Source organism: Rhyacophila brunnea, unplaced genomic scaffold, assembly GCF_057557595.1.
Source record: "Rhyacophila brunnea isolate RB1 unplaced genomic scaffold, BYU_Rbru_1.0 scaffold_23, whole genome shotgun sequence".
In the NCBI taxonomy this organism is placed as follows: domain Eukaryota; kingdom Metazoa; phylum Arthropoda; class Insecta; order Trichoptera; family Rhyacophilidae; genus Rhyacophila; species Rhyacophila brunnea.
Genome location: NW_028232893.1, coordinates 12,619,385 through 12,644,972, shown reverse-complemented (window position 1 = coordinate 12,644,972; position 25,588 = coordinate 12,619,385). Strand labels below are relative to the sequence as shown.

At 34.1% G+C, this 25,588-nt stretch overlaps 2 protein-coding genes across 2 annotated transcripts; one reads left to right on the top strand and one right to left on the bottom strand.

Annotated features, from left to right (window-relative positions):
* Nucleotides 1-1,446: 1,446 nt before the first annotated feature.
* Cdc50 (cell cycle control protein 50A) lies at nucleotides 1,447-20,908 on the bottom strand. Its single transcript, XM_085950720.1, has 9 exons — nucleotides 20,734-20,908; nucleotides 20,430-20,563; nucleotides 18,132-18,343; nucleotides 16,634-16,761; nucleotides 15,487-15,603; nucleotides 9,164-9,249; nucleotides 7,168-7,303; nucleotides 4,631-4,796; nucleotides 1,447-1,994 (listed from the first exon to the last, which is right to left on the bottom strand). The coding sequence occupies exons 1-9, from the start codon at nucleotides 20,786-20,788 to the stop codon at nucleotides 1,949-1,951; spliced, it is 1,080 nt and encodes a 359-aa protein (XP_085806846.1). The 5' UTR covers nucleotides 20,789-20,908; the 3' UTR covers nucleotides 1,447-1,948.
* A 409-nt stretch (nucleotides 20,909-21,317) lies between these two features.
* Uch (Ubiquitin carboxyl-terminal hydrolase) lies at nucleotides 21,318-24,765 on the top strand. Its single transcript, XM_085950721.1, has one exon. It carries the CDS (start codon nucleotides 21,437-21,439, stop codon nucleotides 22,130-22,132), a length of 696 nt encoding a protein of 231 aa, XP_085806847.1. The 5' UTR covers nucleotides 21,318-21,436; the 3' UTR covers nucleotides 22,133-24,765.
* Nucleotides 24,766-25,588: the final 823 nt, after the last annotated feature.

Sequence of the window (25,588 nt, the reverse complement as noted above, 5' to 3'; positions counted from 1 at the left end):
ATATTTAGACAGTAAAATTTATATTATATTTAGATATTCGCATAGGAAAAGCACCCATTCACAAATTAGTTATTTTATTAAAATTACTACCTACTACCCACTCAAAGTGTTGAGTAATTTAGCAAATGATTAAATGGAATCAATTCAGTAAAACCTCAATGTAACGGACAAATTCTGACGAAGAGATGTCCATCAAAGCTGAACATCTATTAAAAAAAATGACAATTTAGTTAGTTTTAATAAGTAGAAAAGAATTAAACAATATTCTCAACAAATGAAAGTCCGAGTTTTATTAAAACATAAAAAAAAACCTATTTACTTATCAGAGTATCGACTGGCACACACATAATAACTGCTGCAGAAAGTCACACCACGCGACAACAAAAGCAATTACCCAGCGCAAAATGCTATGTGATCACGTGTTAATCATATTATGTCGAAAATTGTTTACGAGCAGAATACGGATAAGAAATTTTGTCTGTTAAAACCGAAACCGAGGTCCACTAAATCGAGATTTTACTGTATTCCTATTCCAAATTTCAATAAAATTATGACAATTATTTTTCATTACATAACCTAACTTTCTTTGTTTGTTTAAGTTTAGGTTTGTTGAATATAAACAAATTTTATTTAAAGCAGAACAAATGATTACAAAGTGGAACTTTAAATTCTGTCGGTAACCACAATGGCATGACGTATTTATGAGATATTTATTTTGCCATTATAATAATTTAATATTACCTATGATGCTCTATTTCAAAAACCTGTCAACCCTCATTTTGGTTAAAATTGAGTTGAGGATGTCATCTATGAGAATCGCTAGAAGTTAATGTCAAATCTTGTGATTTAAAAATCGGCAGATAATGGTCTAATTGTCCTAGCAGACTCGTAGGCCCAACCAGATCCAACGATCTACACTGGCTGACGTTAAATTACAATTACACGGAACGATCCAAAGTGACATTACACAATCGGTGTGAGAATCTGCTAATGTAATGTGAGCTTTGGGGCGTTTTCCGACTATATCTTTATATTAAACGTTATTTCGAAAAATATCTTGATGTAAAATAGTGTCAAGAATTTGGTGGTAGGTAAAATGCCAGATGGCACACACAAGTGACTAAATTTAGATAAGCAAACAAGTTATGTAGGGGATTTGGTCTGTTTTGATCAAGTTTAAGCTTGAGTTTTTTCAAAAGTAAGAATATGTGAGTATACAATGTGTTATCCCGGAGCCTTTAATTCTACTTGACATCAAATAAATATCGATATTGAGAAAACAATAATGCAAGATGAAAAAATAAGGTTTGGTTCAAAAATAGGTCATGAGTTACGGGGCGTTTTACGTGGGCGAAGTCGAGGCGAAGTTGAGCGGCACGCGCAACTCAAACGTATAACCGTGTGTGGAAATGTTCGTAAACAGTGTTTTTTGGTTGTACGTTTACACGCCGACATCGCTCACGTAAGACGTAGTGTTACCAACAGAATCTGTGCTAAAATGTAGGTATATTAAAATCTAATTATCTTTTCCTTAATTTGTCAAATAATATAAAATAAATCTTTTATAACAATAAATTTAAGTCTAAATGCAATCGAAGAAAATTTTATCATCATTTTAGAAGTGGTCATATATATACTTACACATGTTCTTCATTCGCTAAAAGAACATAAAGTGTCTGAAAATAAGGTTTTACCGGACATTTAGTATTCAGCATTTTTAGGTTGAATTATATTTTAAAACATATTAAATGCATTCAACTACGATCTCATAAAATGATGATAATATTTGAATGATTACTTTTAGTAAGATTTAACAATGGTAACTGGTTTTATAAACCATGTTGACGACATTTTTGCAAACAATGTCATCAGACAGAATGCATAATGCCGCAATTCGTTGACAGATATTCTCTTCTCTCTCGATCATTGCTCATAACAGCCGCAATATTTAAGAATACTGAGTCCGCGGGTTGACATTTATCATCTCCGTAGTGCTGTGAACAAAAATTACAAAAAACATAATTAGTAAATCATAATAAAAGGTGAATTAAGCGCCAAATATTGATGCATGTCGCGTACTATCACGTGACGTCACAGCAAGCTGCCACTATGGGAAAAAAGTATGTAGTGACGTTTTTCTTGGTGTTTAAAATGTTATCAGACTGATGCTCCCATCCTGTAGCCCGTTTTGAACGTTCAAACGAACATTGTCAGTTAACAAAATCTGCCGAAATCACCAGAATAAGAATGAAGTCACCTCACGCGTACCGCACTGCGTTGACACTCACATGACTCAATGAATGTTTTTTTATCATTTTCCACATGCCTCCACATTTTCGACTAGTGTCAAAATCGCGTGTTTTTTGTTTTTAGCGGTTGGCACGATGTATTTTCTATAAGAATGTTGTCTATTATCTATGGTCTGCAGGTTGGGTTCTGTTCAAAATAATATCTATGGATGTAATATCGCAAGTAATTTTAACGTACGCACATGTAGAAACTGTTAAAATTAATTGAAATTAGCATGAATAATGAATAAAAATTCAAAATATTCTGCAAAATGACGAAACCATAGACTAAATCCATAGATAATAAATAATATAGTCACTGCAATTCAGTGGAATTTCGAAATTCAAAAATTAAAACAAATGACAAACTCTTTATAGAAAATGACAATAATTACAAATTTGTCCATATAATTATCTTATACAGACGTAGATAACATAGTATAGTCAATAAAAATCTAATTTTTTACCAAAATATGATTTGTGAGTTTTAGAAGATAGACTGGCTGAATCCAAGCAGATACACAGTAAAAGCCCATTAATTAACACGGTTAATTCTAAATTTGCCATAAATCGAAATATTCACTCCAAAGTTGATTACAAACTATTTAAGTATAGCGATTTCTACTAATCCAATGAATGGACACCATTTGAACAGTCACCACTGGTTTTATTAATATGAAAGAAATTATATTGGAATCTGAAACAATGTTCTAAAATTGCAACAAAAAACCTTTCTTTCAAAATTTTACACTTATAACTTTAAACTTACAATTTTGAACATACAACTTTACTTTAAAGCCACACACTTACTGAATTTCATAATTCAATTTTCGATCCCATCGATTTCGTATTAACGGTGTTTTACTGTATCTATCGCCTGAGACTTTCACAGTTGAGTGTAGTATTTAATATTATTTCCATCCTTGTTTCTCGGAGTAAAAAGCTTTTAAGCGTGAAAGCAATAGACCACATGCACTAACTAAAGTTTGCAATCTCGGTCGATTTTTTGATTCTAAAATCCCGCTATTTATAATACTTCCTAAAATTCCAAGATTTCTTGAGGAACCCAATATAACCGATCCTAATCTAACCAAAAAAAGCAGATGTACGTTACCTTAAAATATTATTAATTTATTTCAAATATCTATACAATAAGGTGAAAGTTTGTCATTCCGTTTTTCCAAGATGTAGCATACCCTAGGGCAGTGGTCGGCAAACCGCGGCTCGTGAGCCACATGCGGCTCTTTGGCCCCTTGAGTGCGGCTCAGCCACAAATGCCCTCTGCCATATTTGACATGGCTACAAAGAAGAAGCAAAGAAAATCGGATGACGAAAACCGTGAATTTAGAGTTGAATGGACCGAGACTTTCACTTTATTCAAAACTTAAATGGCCTACCGACCTGTATTATTTGTCGAAGAACATGAAATTGGCGCAAAACAAGAAGTCAAATTTGGAGGGACACTTTACAACTAAACACGTGTCATTTAGCACTAAATATTTTATCGGTGATGCAAGGAAGAAAGCAGTTGAGGAACTTTAGAAGAGTCAAGAAAAATCAAGTTCTCTATTTAATTACTGAATACAATCTTCCAACAATGTTAATATTGCATGTGTTGTGGTTAGTAAAGAGATTTCTAAGAGAGGAAATCAAGAGTTAATTGGGAAATCGTCTTATTGATGAGAACCTGGAATCATCAATAAGACTTAAAATTAAAAACATCAACATACAAAACTAACGTACTCAAACTTTCCGATTCAAGATTTGTTATTCATTGTCATGATTTAATTTTATGGATACCTTACTTAGAATTAAATTTTTATCAATAAATAAGATCTAATTAAGTATGATATCAAGTTTTATTCAGTGTACCAATAGTTTAATAAGGACTTAAATCATTAACTAAAGTTTATTAAGTTAATAAACAGTGTGCCTACATAGGTATATAATTTCAGTTTAAGAAATTTGGCTCTCAAAAGAAATCTCAATCGTTGAATTGTTGAATTGTTGATATTTAACTCTGTTGACTAATGAGTTTGCCGACCACTGCCCTAGGGAGCTGATTTTTTTATTGAAAATTTCTTGGTCGATTTTTAGATCAATGCAAATATTTTTAGCTTATAATTTTGTTTCATTCAATAGCTACAAAGGATATTTGAAATTCCCATACATTGCCATATTATGATTAACAAGAGAAAATGAAGAAAATTTGAATTTATTAACGTACCAATCAAATTGTACTGAAATGGTCCCATTTACATGAGCACCGGTATCCTACATGAAATCCTGTAAATTCCAGGCAAGCGGGAAGTATTAAAAAGAAGCATAAGAATATGTTTTACCTCTTGCTGCACTTGACGTGAATGATGAGCAGTGCAATGCCGAGTACGAGGCAAATGCATCCCACTACAATGTACGCCACTCCTAAGAAAGGATTTTTGCCACCCAGAAGAGAGGTGGTTGATAAAATCATCGATTTTGTTCCGTCAAAGGCTGTCACAGAATACGCTGAAAACAAAACATACAAACATAAAAATTCAGTTTAATTAACATTCTTTTTTTTTAAGTTTTCCTTCCATAATGAAAATTAGCTTATTAATTGGAGTGAAGAATTCTGCAAACGAATTTTGATGGCATCAGACATCGTCACTACAATCATGAACTCCATAAGCTCCTTTATGATTTATGAAAATCCAATAACCGCAACGAGTCAGCCACGTGACACGTCTGAATGATCAAGTACCAATAAAGCTCATCACGCTTGGTGGCCAAGAAGGAGTGCTGGCTTAATGACACTCCATTACAATGTATATGTGTTTTATAATAAGCTAACTTTATAATACTACATGCTGTTATAAACATACCACATAAGCGTGAAGTTCGATGTTTTTACAGAAAATATGATGTAGTTAGAGCGATGCCGAGCGAGCGAAAACGATGCAATAGGCTCCATGTAAGAGCAGTCAGAAATAATAGCGGTATTAAATTTATACTATGTAATTCGTGTGCAGTAGAAATCGCAATCTGCACAATTTCAAGGTTAAGTTGTTCCACAATATCTTAAGGCTATACTTCAGCTGGGGCACGGTCTAAAACGATCGTGACTACGCGACGCGAAGATTGTGCAAACGACGCATGCAGAACAAAACATAATTTGTCATAAAAATTCAACATGCGTCCATTTAATGTTATGTTTATTGTTCTATTAGTAATAATAATAATATATTCATTGACATGTTTTCTTTTTCAAGTAAATGGGTTACGTTTTTTAGTCATCTTTACACGATTTAAGAATTAATTCCCCCGACGCCATCACAAAACAAATTGACGTGTTCACAGCTCGACTATCGTTCTCCGATTGACAGCGAGTCCGAAATTTCATCGCACCTATAGTTGAAAATTATTTGCCGTTTCACTGAAGTATGCTCTTAATTATCAAAGTGGAACAAATCGTCAATGTGATATTTTGCTACTGATATGAATATCTTAGCTCGCAATCCCCCACAAGTTTTGTACGGTAAAAATCGCAATAGTGGCGTGATGGCTGTCAGCCACTTGGTCAACCTATTATGAATACTCTTGACTACAAATACAAATTAAAAAACAATATGCGTATTTGCCAAAAACCAGGATTCGAGCCTGGGACCCATTACATTATAAGCCGACGCGTAAGCCGCTCGGCCATCATGGGCACAATACATTAGGCAAAGGTAAATTTCTCCATGGACCGATCGTGTGGAAACAGTGACATCAGACATTTGCTCAAGTAACGGCATTTTTTTACGCCGTCTCTATCATTGCATAATATGTAAATGGTGTCTTTACTTTGCCGTTGTGCATTGTTATTAACAACTACTTCATTAACACCAATTCTGATTCTTTATTGACCAAGTCCGATCCTAATAAGATCATATCGTCGGTCCCGCCAATTGGAGATATTGCTTTTGTGACATACCACGAATCCACCGTGACCAGTCAAAAAATTGTTGTAGTGATCAGCGTGTCGGTCCCTATTAAAAAAGTCGGATCTGCGAAATGCTATTTTGCAGTACGAGCAATCAAAGACGTTTCATCAAATATCCTTTGTGACCTACTGCTTGCCATAATGAATAAAAATACGGGTTATAGAAACTTTTCTAAACGTTTATAAAAACATCCGTCTGTCCGGTGAACATAGCAGCAACTGTCAGATCCGACGCATCTTGCTCACCCACGCCCAGCCCACAATGTCGGTTGGTAAGAACCGACATTGTTATTCGGACACTCTCGGTAGATCTGTCATTTTTAACTTGAATATCTCGAAATTTTTCAAACAAACAAAAAAACTATGATCGTGGTATAAATGTTTAAAGTGTTTAAATAACTTTTACGTAATAATCCGAAAATGACAAAATTTCAGATCCGACTTTTTTAATAGGGACCGACGATATGGGCCTGTACAGAGTGGAGATTTGTATAACAAATTTTGTTTTTACGAGAAATGGACGTCAGCCACTTGCTCAACCTATTAGGTCTATACTCTGACTCACACACAAATTGAAAAACAATATGTATATTAGTCAGAGCCAGGATTCGAACCTGGGACCCACAACACAATAGGCCGACGCTTAAGCCGCACGACCATCTTGGGTATTATATAAAATAACTATCTACATAATCACATACACACATCGTGCAATGTTTACACATAAGAACACTAATTGGACTGATTATTTTTTTTGGTTAAAAACACAGAATCCCCAAGTTGAACTCATGACCTCGTAGTCTCCCCCCTGTGGAAGGAAATTCTTCTCTTTATAAGTCTCATTTATTTTCTGAAATGGTATTGTGCAGCAGATATTGCAGAATCAATGACGATAATATATTTGTTTAAACTCACAGTAATTAACAATAAGGGTGTACGTTCCCATCATCAATCCTCCAGCGAACATGCGTTGGGTGTGATCCACACGTCTGTATAACTTTCTAAACGTTGGTAGCGCCGCAGTTCTCATCCAGACAATCAAATCTTCATTCTGAAAATACCGTAAGAAATAAAAAAAAAATGCCATTTTGCAGGAGAACCATTAGAAGTTTAAAATCAATCAAATACTTTCTGTAAACAGACAAAATGTGGATGTACAAATTCGTAATGTTTTTTATAGAAAAACATGATGATTTTTACACATTTCTCATTTTTCTTTAAAACACAAGAGAATTTGAGATATTTTAATATTTCTGAGTTATGACAGTATTTTATTAAGAGGACATTTAACATTATATAAAAACTTAATTTTAGTTGTTCGGATAGCTTTTGGTGTCGTAACTTAGTTACAACCACATAGTAATAATATAAAGAGAGTCGGTATTGTTCAGCAAAATGAAGCCATGTTTCTTGCGTATAACGCACAGTAGAATCTCAATTTATTATTACTAACTTAACTATGAAATGTTATACCATCATGTTGCTTCTCAGTATGGCTACCAAATTTAAACACAGTTAACTATATTTCCTACTAAATTAATTAAAAATAATTACTATGTACTAACTTTATATTTAACACAAAAACAATAAATTTCAGCAACACATGCTCGCAGTTTTTAAATGACTGCAATCATTCAAATCAATATTTACGGGCGACGTGCACAAATTTTTTTTAATTCAGCTGTAGAAATTCTATCTTACTCTAACACATATTGCGGAGATATAAGCGTGTGGAATGCTTTCTCATTCGCACTTATGGTTCGTTTTTGTTCAGGTTACAACAGATTTCCATTAGATTGAACAGTGTTCAGTACAAAGTAAGTCCTTTTACACTGACACTACTTGAGTTTGAGGTACGAAAGTACTTAGAACTAAGTAATAGAAAAAAAAACTAATGTGATAACCATTTTAGTTAACCGATAATATTTTCCTCGGGGTGTGTTATATATGTTACACCGAATGTGCGAAATTGACTATTACATGAAATGGGCAAAATTTTGGCTAATTCATGTAATAGTCAAGCCTGTTGCCTTATTCATGAATTTGGTAACTTTTCTGCTGAGTACATGAATTCGCCAGGGTATGGAATTCTTGAACTGTCAACATGACAGAAGAAAAAGTAAATTTATTACAGATGGTTTTATTAGTTATAATTGGACATAATATAATATTATTATTATTAGGTTAGGTTAGGTTAGGTTTTGTAATTATGGATTAAATTATTCAACTGAATGTCCATTTTGAGGTTAGCTATCAAGTGTCAACAAACTATCACAAACATTCAATCGACCATTGCACGTTTGATACCCAAGCACGAATCAAATCGCGAAAATACTTTTCAATAAAATTCTTCCGTTATCATATTATAGTTCTAGATTTTTTTTGCGCATAGTAAATGGATATGAACGTCATTGTAGTTATTGATTGGTATATTTTTATATTATAGTCAATGACATTTGACACATTTGTTTAGTTTGATTAGTTGCAAAAAACACCACCGGAGCGCGTCATCTATTTTGACCATAGATAATATATGTACATTTTGACCAATGCATGAGCATTTGATACAATTAGTTTAGTTGCAAAAAATACCACCGTAGCGCTACTATCTAATTTGTCCAATACATGAACTAGGCAGAAAAATTACTGCCGAATTCACGCACTCTCCAGATATTTTGTCTAATTCATGAATAAGGCAACGGGCTTGGATTTTTCATGATTTAGGCAAAATTTTGCCCATTTCATGTAATATTCAATTTCGCACATTCGGCATAACATATACATTTCATTGCAAGATCAAAAAAAAGTGATTTATTAATAATCATTATTTACTTATATGAACATTCACATAACATAGCAAATTTATATCTATATTATAACAGTTCAGTCTCTTTGATAAAAACCATCTTACTTGAAAGCCATTATTTTCTTCATTTTCTTCATCCAGCTCCCAAATATTTTTCCTCCATGCACTCGGCTTTGTGAAGTTAACGAACGCTGGAAAAGTAAATACATCAAGTAAACATACTGTCTCACCGTGACCTCTCGAACACGGACCACGTGAACCCCTGCAGTGAAGAGATATCATAGTTGACATTGTAGTTTCAAGCAGGTAACATATATTGGTAACCACCTCGAATTTCTAAGAAACGCCTGCTCAGAAATTGCAGCGGTGGAGGGCTTATATCGGAACCACGACCAGGATTTATTTTTGTTCTAAAAGGCAACGGTATTCAAAGTGTGCGATGCAGCTGTTAAAAAAAATTAATAATTCCAGACAATCTTAATTCTATGCGGTGGTGTACAATCACAATGATAGATTTAAATGCTCTTCCCTTATAACTTATTATAGTGACCATTCATCCTTTATTTAACCGGTGTCTCTAATATTAATTTGTCTTTCTAAAACTTGAATAAAACCTGTCCTTTATTATGAAATCTGTATATTATTTTAATCAACTCTCTTCACCAAAACAGTAGTGAAGGATGGAGGTGGAGGTGTTAAGATCTGACATAAATAGTGCACACTAAACTTTGTCAGTCAAACGTATTTGTTTTCATTGAACTGTGTAGATGGTGTTTGTTGATTTTAAAAATTCAATTAAACCCTGCCTAATGAAGCCATAGTACCAACATAATAGTCAAAAAATATTTGTTTATCTATAAAATATCTAAAATTATCCTATTAAACCATACATCATCATATTTTGTATATACATAGAAGAATATTTTTTATTATGGTTTGGAAGGAGCAGGCATAATGAATTTTAAAAAACCAACCGACACCTGTAATATATATTCTTAATTCAATGAAAACAAATAAATATGAGAAGTATGCACTATTTTTGTCGCATCACCCATAGCATACCTAAACTATTATGGTTTGGTTTACGCAGGGTTTAATTTAATTTTTAAAACTAACCGGCACCATCTGCAAATTGTATTCTTAGATCAATGAAAACAAATAAGTATGGCTAACAAAGTTTAGTGTGCACTGTTAATGTTGAATCTTAACAGCCTACCTCCACCCTTCGCCGCTGACGTTTTGGAAACGATCACGATAAACGAAATTTCATGGTCCAGATGAACGGGTTACCTGTATATCGACACCTCCTACGTATAGTATTGTAACTTCATAATCGCAACTTTACAGGAGAGCGGTTTAAAGATACAAAAGCTTGGTGTAAGTCGACCTTTTGAATGTTTTGCACCAAATTTGGGATGTCTATTGTCAATTATAAATAGATTTGTTTTGCATTTAAGGATATTTAATATTTTTTGTGGTTTGTCAGAAAATGCTGTTACAACATTATACTGCGGAAAAGAATTTGTTCGAAATATTGTATCAATCACATACAATGGTTTACGGCGGAACCTCTTACATGCATTTAGTTGTATGTGATACTTATCATAATTTACGTCGTCCTAGTTTTGTTGAAATATATTGTATATACTAAAAACATTTCGTTACCTAGGATTTTTTGCGTATTTTAAATCATAATTCGGTAATAACAATAATTAAAAATTATGGTATGAGTCGTCAGACAGGTAGGTTGGAAAAAATACTCTCTAAATAAAATTACTTAATAAAACATAAATTAAATTTAAGTCTTTCATGACGTGATAAAAATTAAACATTCAGACAAAAATAGAGAAGAAACAATTTCAATCAAAAATCCAATTCAAGGAAGTATGTAAATATTGAAATAAAATTAAAAGCAAAAAATAAAAATTACAATCACTTCAAACCAACGTTCTTACGAATTCTTGGTAAATTAATATATCAATAATATCAAAGTAAAATCAGACAAGGGAATAACAATGGGTGATTAGATGGAAGGGTGCACTTCAGGTTAAAATATACGTGAAACTGAAAAAAAATCATTATGCAACTATATTTTTAGTTTGGAATTAATTTTCAATTATATGATCTGACAAAAGAACCATGCAAAATTTTAAACATACAACCAAAAAGAAATTGTTTACACTGGCATAATATTAATTATTAAGCTGATTTTATTTTCATCCTACGAGAACACAATTTGGTATAGGTTTTCGTATTCACAAATAATAAAATCAATCTTCCTCAGAATCTGCTGGTGGAATTTCAGTGGTAGGTATTGACATGTATGAAATTACTGAAAAACTCGAGATAACTCCAGGAATGATTCCACTGTTGCACATATTCAGTAAATCATCTGTCTTAGCTTTTGGAATTGGCAATATTTGTGATTAAAGAAAATTAAGTTTCTCGTTGCGTGGGCTAGGTGTTACTTTTCACGACCATGGTCGAGTAGACAGTGCTAGACAAGTCGCACTTGTAATTAATCTTAAACGGATCATTGTGATTTTATAGTAATTTGCATTAGTCCATAATATATGATATTTTAATAGAGCTCTGTCAAACATGTCTACGTGATTGATTCCTACCACATCCTCGAGTTTTCTCTCTTGTTTTGCCCATCTAACTAGACAGTGCCGTTCTGGAGGTGCAAAAATTTGTTTGTTTTTTGAACATCTTTCAATCAGGGCTTGAGCGCAGTCCTCTTCATTTTGCGTATGTCCCCATTCCAAAAATGTGTACTTTACATTAACATTATATTTATGGACCGCATACAGTCATGTTAAAGTCATAATTAATGTGATTTTTGTTTGTTAGACCAAAACCTGAAGACTTTTGCTCATTGGGCACAATATTTGGTTACAAAATTAAGTAAGCAACTTGAGTCCTCATTTGCACCTCGTTTGCCTTCAGCCTTCTGCTACATGTATAATGTAGCAACCATTTGTGTGAATTGAAAAACAGTGAAATTGAAAACCGATAATTTACGTTTATAATAAAATATACTCAAATTCCCGTGAAGGGCATTCTGCCATTTGATGATTGAACATCATGTTTATCAAATAATTTGAACTGACGATTAAGGTTGTTGCCATAAACTGGGAGTTGCTCAGTGGATGCTACTCTTACTTGTAAGTTTTTGAAAATGTGACATTGGTCACACTGGTCCTTTTTAAGGACATAGTTACACAACACAATTTAAAATTTTCATTGATTATGAATAATTGATACTCCCTTTCTGTTTGAGCTTTATGTGTGTATATTGTGGGTTCATACCATTCATTATATAGTTTAAACAGAGGGATAAAATCCAGGTCGCCATCCAAGTAAAATTTGCTTGATCGCTGTCGAACATAATATGATTCGTCCGGTTGGATGGACTTAACATGGTCGGAAACACTGATTTTCATATCATAAGTTAATACAACATTATAATGTTTGTGTCGACTTCGTTGATCATGTATTAAAACGCAAGTTTCATTATCCACCTTGTCCAAAGCTGTGCATACGAATTGGTTACAAATAGAGAATGTAGCTAGAAACTTTTTTTGCAGACTTTTACCAATTCTATGTTATTTTCATTTCGTCAGATGACATTTAATGGTAAAACTTCGCCACGACTGAGTTTCAGTAAAAACTCTGCATTGCTTTTCATTTATCGCTAATTTAGCTACATATTTCCACTTTATTTCGATCATCCAAAACCTTAACCATTAAAAATGGGGGTTTTTTTTAAGGATTATAAATCTCATGCCTTATGGTAACAGTACCTCTTCAGGTGATTTTTCACAATAATAGCTCTATATAATTTATCCAAATACTTTTACTATTAATCTTTTCGAGAGAATGTAGTCTGTTTGTATCAGCAACGCTGGCACTAGTCTCATCATCGGCACAAATAATGTCTAAAAGTTCCATTATCATATTTTAATTAGCACCTGGAGGCAGTGGTTACTCTGTAAAAAGCAAAACAACTAAATAAACATGAATTTATAAAAGTTATCACACGTATACTATTGCAACTAAAATTGTATGTCGCCGTATAATATGATAAGTACTACATACAATTTATTTTACTAAAATAAGCACGACGTAAATTACCATAAGTGATAGATACAATATTTTTTTTCTGTTTTTTCCGACGTAAAATATGGTAAATATTACATACAATAATAGTTACAAGCAAAGAAACGACGAAGACAATGGTAAGTATTACTTACGATACTTTTTGTTGTCGTACGAGAAAAAAATTAAAAATATTAACTTAACTTGAATTCTAAAGTCACAGTTTCCCTGGGTAGAATTTATTTCGTCCATTGTTGTTTTACTATTATTATCCGTTTCTATAATATTATACGCTGTACTATTAATTGTCCCATCTGGCCTAATCACACATTTTTGTGAACGCATAGATTTTCTATCAATTTTTGTATTCTTGACACTAAGTGCTGTAGAGGCGGGCATATTGCGCAATTTTCATTGGCATTGTCTAGATCTCTTCATTATGGTATTTAATAATTACCAAATCATACAAAAAATACAATATAACCAAAAGTTCACACTGGTAGCGGTGTGTCACCTCCCGTCCGAAGTGAAGTATCGTAATTAGCAGTAACAATACACCCGCGCGGCAAGATCTCCGTGTGTTTCCCGCGTATAGTATTGCTAAATACTTTACCATACTTCACGTCGGAAAAAATTCAAGATATTTGAGATACAATAATGTGCAATGCTTGAAAATCGCACTTATAATACAAATTTTGAAATTCTGTAAATGGCATCATATGTAATACATACTATGGATACGAAAAATGAAAAAAAGTGAAAAACGTCATTTTGTTAGTTACAATAGTATACGTAGGAGGTGTCGATATAAAAAAATTTCTTTTTTCTTCTTTTGACCATGTCCGATCTTAATAGGATCATATGGGCCTCCACAGAGTGGATGTTTGTATTAACAGATTTTTGTTTTTTACGAGAAATGGATGTAAGCCACATGCTCAACCTATTAGGATCATACTCTGACAAATTGAAAATCAATTTTAATTAACTATTTCCTTTATTCATTGGGGAGATCCGTGACGTCGGTTAGTAATTAAAGTAGGTAATAAATACTTTAATTTAGAATACAAAAATCGATCGCCTACCGTAGCTCAATTTGGGGAGCACTAATGAGCAGGTAGCCAATAGTTAAAAGTTTGCCGCAATTAAGCATGGAAGTCGTAGCATAGTGGTCATGCACAGGGTGCGGTACCCAAGAGACGCAGGTTCGATTCCTGCCGGGTGTCTTCTTTTTTTCGAAAGTTTTTTTAAGGCTATATTATTTTTTCATGAGTGTTTTCAGAATTATATAAGTTCTAAAATCAATACGCGTATCTGCCAGACCCACGATTCGAACCTGGGACCCATGAGATTATAGGCCGACGCTTAAGCCGCTTGGCCATCGACGGGCCGTAAAAAGTATCCAAATGCAATTAAAATATTGATAAGACTGATAAGTTTAAGCCGGCTCACACATCTAAGCTCGTCTCGTCTGCGGCACATAATATATAGCGGCCATAAATCAAACCTTATAGGAATGGCGCATGCATGTTGCATATTCGACCGCGCACATAGGCGCCTAGCGAAAGCGACGCACGTAAACTCTCGAAATGTCTAAGTCGTCAAACACCAAAAATTCTATCCGATGCCGAAACAGCTATTATTATGTATTGGTACCGCAGAAATTGAAGTAGAAGATGAAAATATTTAGTCCATACGTCAATTAGACACTCTTTTAGTATAAGTTAATATTGTTGCGCTCATCTACGTTGATTCTTATGAGAAACGGCAACCGGCAAGGCAACATCTGAATAGGAATGTCTGCCTCGTAGCGTGTGCACATGCGTAACTGCAACTCGGACAGCGAGCGACGTGCAGGCTGAGTCGTGTGAAATTTGTTGCAAGCAATACCAGCTGTTTTTTCAAACTAAAATGTTTCATTCTAGCAGTGTTCAAAGGTTCATAAGTTTTGTGAAGAATGATTATGTCACATCGACGTATGCGACATGTTGCAGACGGGACGAGTTTAGATGTGCGAGCCGACTTAAGTTGAATAGTCAATTTGTTGTTCATGAATGTTTAAAATGAAATAATAATCCAATGTCTATCTCGTTCGAAGAAGACCTGTCACCGCTCACACCAAATCATCACTACACCTCATCACACACTCCAACATCTGACCTTCAGCCCATTTAGTATACCTCGGACTAATATTGATAGAAAAAACAGCACGTATGACTGACAAGGATGTTAACGTACTCCACTTCTGATTATTAATTGACAATCTCAAAATATAACGTTCAAAATTTTACCAATGTTATTCCTACATAAAAAATTAAATGAAGATTTACCATCTTTTAGGGGTCCTTCCGGATTCTTAAACTTGATCCTCTTGTCGGAAGGCCAAGCAATTCCAGTATTCAGCAGGTGGACCTTCTTTGCTTCCTTTGACCATATTTCAAGGGAATCTAAAAAATACCACAATCAGCCAAGACATAGGTTTAGTGTTGATACATGATTGTTAAAATATGCACCAGGAGCATTCTAAATGACAAAGGTAAATTTTGGTTAAAAAATGATACATATCGACTGTAAAAAGGAAAAAGGGTGTAACCCTCAGTTTTTTCAAAATAGGTTTGATAGCATAATAACATTGTACACGACTAAATACACGTTGTGTCCAAAGGATGTAAGTTGCAAATGCGGACTTTTTATCTGTATTTAGCTAGCAATTAAAAAAAGAAGGAAGTGAAGTGGGAAAAACGACTTAACCATCATCTTTGTAGTTTTTTTTTTAAGTTAACTCAATAATTAATATCACATTAAGGATATAAAAACCAAATTATAAAATATCACGCACTTCAATGTTGTCTATTTTGTATTTTAAATTTGACCGAAAACTGTAACAAAAACGTTTTTGTGCCTCCTGTAAAATTTGATTTGTGTGGATTACTCCCTTTTTCCTTTCCAGTCGATATTATTAGAATTTTTTTTATTTTTAAAGGGGACATGTCAAGCTAAATCATTCAAATTGGATGTCATGCCATCAAAATCATAAAAATATATTTTTATACACTACAACTTTGCCTTTCAATGTTAGAAATAGAATAACTTTTCACATACACCAGTTAGTTACATGGTTTTACTTATATGTTACTTGTACCACCTTGATCCTCAGCTTCTCAATTGATTCTAATAAAATCATAATGGAAGAGTATGGTGTAACATATTCTATTACTTCTGTTAGGCGCAAGGCCTAAAGTAAGCCCTGCGGTGAGATTTGGAAGTCGCAAGTGGTTTTGTAAGACAATTTGTTCAGCTTGCAGTTTGAAAAACCCCCCGGGAACTCAACCCCTCGCACACCCGCCGCCTCCTGTATACATTGTGTCTTAGAGGATGGCTATCTTAAAAGTTAAGTTCATTTCGCTTTGACATGACATGATTTTAGTTTACTTTATTATTGATTCGATATTCATTGCAATAGAGAGAAACACTTACCGCTAAATAATGAATTTGCTATTGCTCCACATGGCGCTATGGGCTTTTTCTCCGTCTCCGAATATGCAAACGGCTCGCAGTCGCTGGAAGGAGTCAGGGAGAGCTGGCCAAGGAGTTGTGTGTCATCTCTGTAATAGATAGTAATAATAGATATGTTACACCGAATGTGCGAAATTGACTATTACATGAAATGGGCAAATTTTGGCTAATTCATGTAATAGTCAAGCCTGTTGCCTTATTCATGAATTAGGTAATTTTTCTGCTGAGTACATGAATTCGCCACGGTATGGAATTCTTGAACTGTCAACATGACAGAAGAAAAAGTAAATTTAATACGGATGGTTTTATTAGTTATAATTTTAAATTATTCAACTGAATGTCCATTTTGAGGTTAGCTATCAAGTGTCAACAAACTATCACAAACATTCAATCGACCATTGCACAATTGATACCCAAGCACGAATCAAATCGCGAAAATACTTTTCAATAAAATTCTTCCGTTATCATATTATAGTTCTAGAATATTTTTGCGCATAGTAAATGGATATGAACGTCATTCAAATCAATGACATTTGACACATTTGTTTAGTTGCAAAAAACACCACGGAGCGCGATCATCTATTTTGACCATAGATAATATAAATGTACATTTTGACCAATCCATGAGCATTTGATACATTTAGTTTAGTTGCAAAAAATACCATCGTAGCGCTACTATATAATTTGTCCAAGACATGAAGTAGGCAGAAAAATTACTGCCGATTTCACGCACTCTCCAGATATTTAGTCTAATTCATGAATAAGGCAACGGGCTTGCATTTTTCATGATTTAGGCAAAATTTTGCCCATTTCATGTAATATTCAATTTCGCACATTCGGCGTAACAGATATAATTATATTTTCTCAGAAGGAGAACTCCCCATTTGATAAATCTCAAAGCTGCTGACTATGAAAAACACTTAGATTACCTAATGCACTAATTAAAAGGATTATCAACCTTTTTATTGTATTCACAAATGATTGACATGAATAAAAAAGCGGACCATGCAGCCTGTTATCATATTGAAATTGTAGAAGCGACATTGGACCTGGCTCGGCCACGTACTATGGATACCTCAATTGAGCTTTAACCGAGCATGCCTATTCTTCAAGCCAACCGGATTCCGATATCCTGCAAGGCCACTAAATACAATCTACAGAATGTATACGGCTATGCTATGAAATGCTGGCATAACTTAGAAAGAAAGAGCGTGGCGAGCGACGGAGATTCTTGAAGGCACCGTGCGGTATCTATATGCTTCAACTGTGGAGCGGACGAAGAGGAAGAATACAGCTGGAATTTGATTTCCAAATATCACTTAGTGGAATCAGCCAATCGCAAAACTAAATGAGTACCTATTTCGAAACTTCTTTGAAGTTATCTTATCTATCAAACAAATCTATTTCAAAAGAAATTACTTAATGAGAAATTTTTAAATAAAATCAGTACACTCATTACCTTGATTTCACATAACGTCTATGGTTTTGATAGTAATTAGTGAGGCCATAATAAATATAGACATCGCCCTTGAAGTCCTCGGTCAGATTGAAGTCGAATTTGCACTGACAGTCCACTGATGCGTTTTGCGCAATCACCTCGGCACAGGTGATTGTGTCATTTTTCATGTTCACCGCTTTGCAGTAGGTATAGTCTATGACATGTTCTTTCACCTAAAATATAATACAGAAATAATCGGTGGTACAAAATACATTGATGTTTTTACACCTAGAGGAGAAAATAAAGTGTTCAAGATCACTTCTTCTTGAATCCACAGTATGTTACATATCGACTGCAACTGCACTTTTGACCAAAACTGAGATTTTCATGGCTTCTTATTATAAAGCATGTTTTCTATTCTCACACAAAATTTCAAACTCCTAAACCTATAAATAAATGCATTTTCGTTCTTCACACAATACAGCCAACGGCAGGTGTAAAATTTCCCATATCGTAAACGGAATAACTCCGCTCTTTATGTATAAAAGGGAAGCTAAAATGGTGTATTAATTTATAATGCAGCTTATTTGTAAAAAAAAAATTTCGAAGTGTATTTTTGGAATTGTTAAATTCCGCTCGATAGTTAAATTATTAAGCTTTTCTCCTTCCTGAACAATTTGCCCAAATGGAGTTAGCTGGTTTGCAGATTAAGCAGTCGATATATCGTCGGTGTTTTGTAAAAAGGGCGAATTAACCAAAATGCTACTTTACAGGAGGAGGATTTTTAACTTTTGACATTTATTTGTTTTTTACCTGTAGATGATTATAAATATCTAACAAGTTTATAATAAAGCTTAGAAAGAATACTGTCATTATAATAGGTATTATTATATAATATTTTAAAAGGCCTAATATGTCACATTTACTTTTTATTTCGTAATTTTAATTAATTTAATTTTAGTCGATTATCGTTTTTAAGTACTTTCCTGTGGAGATAAAAATTCACCGTTTTTACACAACAAAGCTAGTAGGATACATATTATTGTATTTTCATTAAAATCTCGATTTCGCCAAAATGGTTGATTCGCTCTTTTTACAAAACACCGACGATATAAACTGTCGCAAAGGACTACAAAATAGATCAGAGCACGTCAATTTTACAGTAATTTATAATTCATATACGACGCAGCAAATTAAATTTTGACCACCTCTTTCATGGTACCATCTTTAGAAAGTTGACGTTCTCTATCAGACCAGAATTTTCTTTTCAAAATTATCAATTGTCTTATTGACTCGCCAAACTTACTCCAAATGGAAGGTTTCCATTGTCCATCAAGACTCACGTGAATCCAATCTTTATACCATATCAGTCGAAGTGTTTCTAATTTCACACAAAACACCTTCACTCGACACTCTTCATTATACTATGAGTTATTTCTCTACCATTGTTCATTACACACCTGCTCCCTTCAAATGTGCTATCTCCAATATTGTATTTTAACTGAATGTCTTTTCTCTTTCATAATCATTATCTTTCTCTCTTCTATGTTCGCAATTACACTAATATGTATAAATTTCAATTATACCTATCACCAATATATTATCTATATTATTATAAAATTATTAACTTATATTTACAGGTATTTACACACATACGCATGCACTCTCTCTCTGTCTGCTAAAGGTATGCACAGCTAACAATAATCTGTGTCTCTCTGACGTACATAAATTTGCATGCCTTTGTTGCGCGATCGAATAAATAGAACACCCACTTTGCATCCCCAGGATGGTAATATTTTGCCTCGCTCGCTCGCATTATGGAAAAATATCAGTGTTTGAAGCTGATACAATGATTGTGGCGATGCAAATGCCCGATTCATCCTTGCAAGGCTGCTCGCTCAGTCAGTACGCGGCTATTGAGTCATGCGGGTGTCGATGCAGTGCGGTACACGTGAGGTGACCTCATTGTTGTTCTGATGATTTTAGCAAATTTTGCCAACTTACAATGATCGTTTAAGGGTTCAAAATGTGCTACAGGATGGGAGCATCAGTCTGATAACATTTTAAACACCAAGTAAAACGACATTACACACTTTTTTCCTGTAACGGTACCTTACTGTGACATCACGTGACAGCACATGACGTGATCATAATATATTTGATCCTATACCTAATGTATTTGAACCTTTATCCATTTTTCTTACTAATATTATTATCACTGGGTTACCATGGATCTCTGATAAACAATCTCACACTTTGAAAAATGTAATCACGTTTTTCAGGTGCATGCTGATTTATGTAAGCAATATCAAACTTTACCTCGTCAGAGAAGTAGAGAAGACCTATCCCAACTGGTATGAACGCAATTCCGATCACGAAAAATGTTGGCAAAACAGTACCAGCCGTTAATATTGGTTGCCAAGCTGGTAGACGCTGTTGCTTGAACGCAGAGTCTGAAAGCAATAGATACCATCAAAATATTGACGATGTTTAAATAAACAATTTGATGGACAGGAGTGACCTTCCAAAAATATGTTGAGTGATCGATATTTTGGTATTGAATGTCAGATTTAATTTTCGTATGTTGTCATTTAAATTCCAATGATTCAAGCAATGCACGTACCCGACGGCCGCTTTGATTTCATCGTCGATTCCACGGGATCGTTTGTCGTCGCCATTCCGTATTATTGCAGAAATCAGCAATATTTTAATAAAAATTAATTACTTACTAAATAATTGTAACAAGCTGAAAACTGACTGACTGACACTGACTAATTTTTCATAGACAATTCACAAGTGTCAATACTCAATTGTGTCATCGCCTGGAATTCTGGAAAACTCATCTATGGAAAACTTTTCAGAGTCAAAAAATTATGTAAAATTTCCCGAATAGAATAAATAATTAATAATTATCAACCTGAAGCAATAAAATAAGATTTTTTTTGTTAATTCACTTAACTTAATTTCTTAGTTAACAGGTTAAGTAGGTAGGTAGGTACCTGTATCAAATAATATGAACTATGAACAGTTGAGTTTTTATTAATGTTTGTAAATAGGTACCTATTGTCAGAAGCCAATCAATGTGTTTTTCAACTTTACAATATAAAAAAGCAATAAAATGAATAATTTCGAAATATTTTCACTGAGGTAAAATGTAAATCGGGAAAGAAACATCTAAATATGACAACATTATATGTCGATAATTTTCAACAGTGGCAGTTCCGAATTCTGATTGGTTACCGGCGTTTTCTCGATTGTCATCTGTCTAGTGTCTGCCGTAGTATTTTATACCTAATCGTTCGGAAAAGTATAAATAATCCTCCAAAATGACGACTGCTGGAGGCTGGCTCCCTTTAGAATCGAACCCGGAGGTTATGAACAAGTATTTACAGATTATTGGCGTGCCGGCCAAGTGGAATATCGTAGACGTGCTCGGTCTAGACGCAGAATCCTTATCGTGGGTACCTAAGCCGGTGCTCGCCGTTCTGCTTTTGTTGCCTTGCTCGGAACATTACGAAGCTCACAAGAAGCAGGAGGACGCAGAATTGAAAGAGAACCCGCAGAACATATCGGACAAGGTGTTTTACATGAAACAGGTCGTGCAAAATGCGTGCGGCGCAGTCGCTCTGCTGCATAGTATCGCTAATAATACTGATAATATTCAATTGTTCGACGGCTGGCTGAAGCAGTTCATCGACGATGCTCAATCCCTCGACCCCACAGCCAGAGGATCTTTGCTTGAAAACTGCGAAGGAGTGATCTCCGCTCATTCCGAATTAGCCAAAGAGGGCCAATCCTGCGCTCTCAATGCCGACGATCCCGTCTTTCACCATTTCATCGCGTTCGTTCACAAAGACGGCCATCTGTACGAATTGGACGGGCGGAAGTCATTTCCCATCAACCACGGCCCCACAACCCCTGAGACTCTCCTAGAGGACTCGGCTAAGGTCTGCCGCGCCTTCATGGAGAGGGATCCTAAGGATGTCAATTTCACCGTTTGCGCCTTGGCAGCTTCAGAGTAATAGGCTATCGTTGGCCAACCCACCTGCAATATTATCTCACCTACATGACATTTTATATTGTATTGCCGCATTAAAGTAGAACCAGAGATAATTTGTCGCACCTGGCAAACAAAATTTAATCAAAAGATACATTACATGCTGCGCTCTACAATTCTGTGCGTGCAAAGCTGGTCATAGAAAATGAGCATGTATACACACTGTACTTCACTCATTATACTAGCCCCAGTTGATTGTTTTAAATAATTTATCATGGTGAAATACCTACTTAACCAAAGTCTTCATTATTTACTTTTAATATATTTCCTCGCTTTATTATTTCATAGACATTCGTGGCCCGCCATCCTAATACCGTCCTGCATTTAATGGGTTATTAACCCATATAATGTGGAGTATAATGTAGGCCTTCACAGTTTGAAGACTGTCTTGACAGACTTTACAAGAAATAGTTGTTAGCCATTTGCTCAATCTATCATGGCCTTGTTCTGAATCAAATACATTGATAAAATCTCATGAATTTGCCGGACACCGAGTTAAATTCTATGACCTTTGGGTTTAGAGTTAAGGCTCTAAACCAAACTGTAGACGACAATTCAATAAGACATCAAAATAATATCAATATAACTATTTATTTAATTTTTCTTGCCAGGTGCCGTTCAACATTCTCTGGTTCTACCATACCCGTGCGCTCCGCTGTGTGATTTTAATGCTACGGCGGCATGGTGATGGTTGCTTCACAATGTGATCTTTACGCCATATTTACCTAAACGATAATAAATACGCTGATATTATTTCCATGCGAAATAATCATATGATTTTGCCGTGACACTGATGTAATCTTAGCATCAAAATCACACAGTGGAACGGCCCACTTACGATGTACTATTATTGCAGTGTTGCTAGCTTTCATTGTATTTGAGCCTCATGATGTTTTATTATTAAACTTATAAATTATATTTGTATTTTTGTTCCTTATTAAATATTTTTTTCATGTAATCGTGTATGAGAATTTTTCTACTAATAGTCGGTATCAACAAATGTGTCGCAATGCACTTTTTGTTAGAGAAAAGAAGTGCTGGTACTCTCTTTTCTAACTATTATAAAACTAGACAGAATAGATGAAAATTGCGTGTGACTGATTTAAGGCTAAGTCTCTAAATTAAACATAATTTTTCATTACTTACGTGTAAATTTTTAGTTAATAATTTAGTATGACTGTGTTTAACTAGAGGGTCTTAAAATTTTATTGCGTAAATTCAAATAATTCAGTACTCGTCTGCTCGCCTCCCCACGAGCCCTCCTGCTTAGATTGCCAAAACCTGCCAATGTTTCCGACAGTGGCATTAAATGAAACACTAACCTAATGTAACCACATATCCTTGCGAATTGAATGTCCTTTTATTGCACATTCAACGAGGCGCTTCCCTAAAATTTATTTTCATTATGGACTCATCTTTACTGTTTCGTTTAGCTATTTTGGTATGTAACGTTATTTTTTTTAAAACGTGACAGCAGATTCATCATCACGTAAAATTGAGCATAAACCATATAGTACCGATAATATTATTAATGTAGGAGTGTAAGAAGCCCGTTGCATAGGTCTTTGAAGACCGCTGTAAAAACAATTATTTACTTTTCAATCAATATTCTCATACATGATGAAAGACATTCAGTATGGAAAAATATTTATTTAACCCAGTGTTCTCTTTTGATGGCTTTATGATTTCTTTCCCACCATCGTGACGAGACTTATTTTAAAATTAAGTTTGCGTCCATATCTCATGGGAATGTTTATGTTTTTTTGTTTTCATATTCTAATAGGTAATCAATTAACGCATCGGTTGATTGTAAACTCATACTGATTTTAATTTTAATTACTATTAACCTAATTACATACTCACTCTTTTTTTTATTTAATAGGGTGTAATAAAAATGTACCAATTTTATTGTATTAAGTACTTATTATTGTTTTATTTCCAATATCTATAACAAGTATCATTTCTGCAATATTGAATGTTTAGATTTCTTACGGCAAAAATGCATACATATATCACACCTTCATTTGTAGTTTTCTAATCAACCAATGTCCTTGAACTTTGACAAATATTTTCATCAGTATAATAAAATACAACATTTAAAGATTATTGTATGTAACCTTGTCGTATGTTAATTGGATGAAATTACGCTGAAAACTTAAATACTTATGTTAACTGGATTAGTATTATTTTTCTTGACATGTATTTTTTTGTTTTAATTTATAGCCGTTGTGTGAAATGTTACATTTAATTTTGATGGCATAATGCTTGCTGCTATTAATTCCTAGTAGAACATCAACTCGAATTTTTTTAAATTAATCTAATTATTCCAAAGATATGCTTGTTGAAATACGATGTACTTCACATAGGTAATAATAAAAATGCTTGTACTGATTTTCAAAGATAAAGCTCCTGGATTTTTTTTTTAAACTGTTGAGTTAGTTAAGAATGCAGTGACTGATAAATGCAGGACTCAAAACGAGTCTGTTAATTGTCTGCATTTAGAAATTGGTTTTAATATTGTGGTGATGATGATAGAAGTGTCAAATATTTATTTTTTCTACTTGTACAATCAATAATAAAGTGCTTTTTATAATCTCATATGTGTCTATTCATTTGCTTACGTATATATGTTAGAAAACTCTTTAATTTGATTATATTTATGTGCCATTTGAGTTACCATGACCCTACAGCCTTTTGTCGTCTTCGTCTTTAACCGGTTTTATGCCTTCAGCAAATTTTCTCGCTGAATGATGCCATGATCAACAGGCTGCACATACAGATTTCGCGAGTTATCTCGTCTGACTTAAAACTCAAATTACTAGCCACTGTCAGTCAATTTGCATAATCTAAAAAATTAAACACTGGCATCTGTTTGAATAATTATGAAATACTAAACCACAAATTATCGGTATTACAGCGGTTATAGTAAAAGTAAAATGTTCGATGTTTCCCCATCCGTGTTTGAACAGTGTATACAATATTCACCGAATCAATGTATCTTGATCTGAACTAGGTATTAGGACTAGCGGTTGTATAGTTATTGACAAAGAGCTCATGGTCCTTGGTTGTGGTTATTGAGTGATAGAAACATGGGTTCAATGGTGTTTCCTTCTATTGACGGAAGAAGAAACACTGAAATAAAGAGAATCAAAATATAATAACCCTACACCATTAGAGATAAATATCCATACTGGTGTATTGAAAGAAAAGTATCAATATATTTTTGGCATCCCCAGTAAAGTAGTGGCAAAATACCTGTTTCCAAAACTGTGGCTTGCAGGTTTAAATTACACTTCAAATTGATGTATATATTTAATCCAAAGCGAAGACCTAATGAGTTACTTAGCAATCGTTCCTCGATAAAACAGGTCTGTAGAAGCCTACATGACAAGCTTTGGAGCAAAACTGCTTTTTCACACAA

Excerpts from the sequence above, each read along its gene's own strand:
- Cdc50 (XM_085950720.1), bottom strand. The coding sequence starts at position 20,788 with ATGGCGACGACAAACGATCCCGTGGAATCGACGATGAAATCAAAGCGG. Across the intron at positions 7,304-9,163 it reads AAGAAAATAATGGCTTTCAA|AATGAAGATTTGATTGTCTG; the intron begins GTAAGATGGTTT and ends CGGTATTTTCAG. Across the intron at positions 4,797-7,167 it reads CACCCTTATTGTTAATTACT|CGTATTCTGTGACAGCCTTT; the intron begins GTGAGTTTAAAC and ends TTTTGTTTTCAG.
- Uch (XM_085950721.1), top strand. The coding sequence starts at position 21,437 with ATGACGACTGCTGGAGGCTGGCTCCCTTTAGAATCGAACCCGGAGGTT.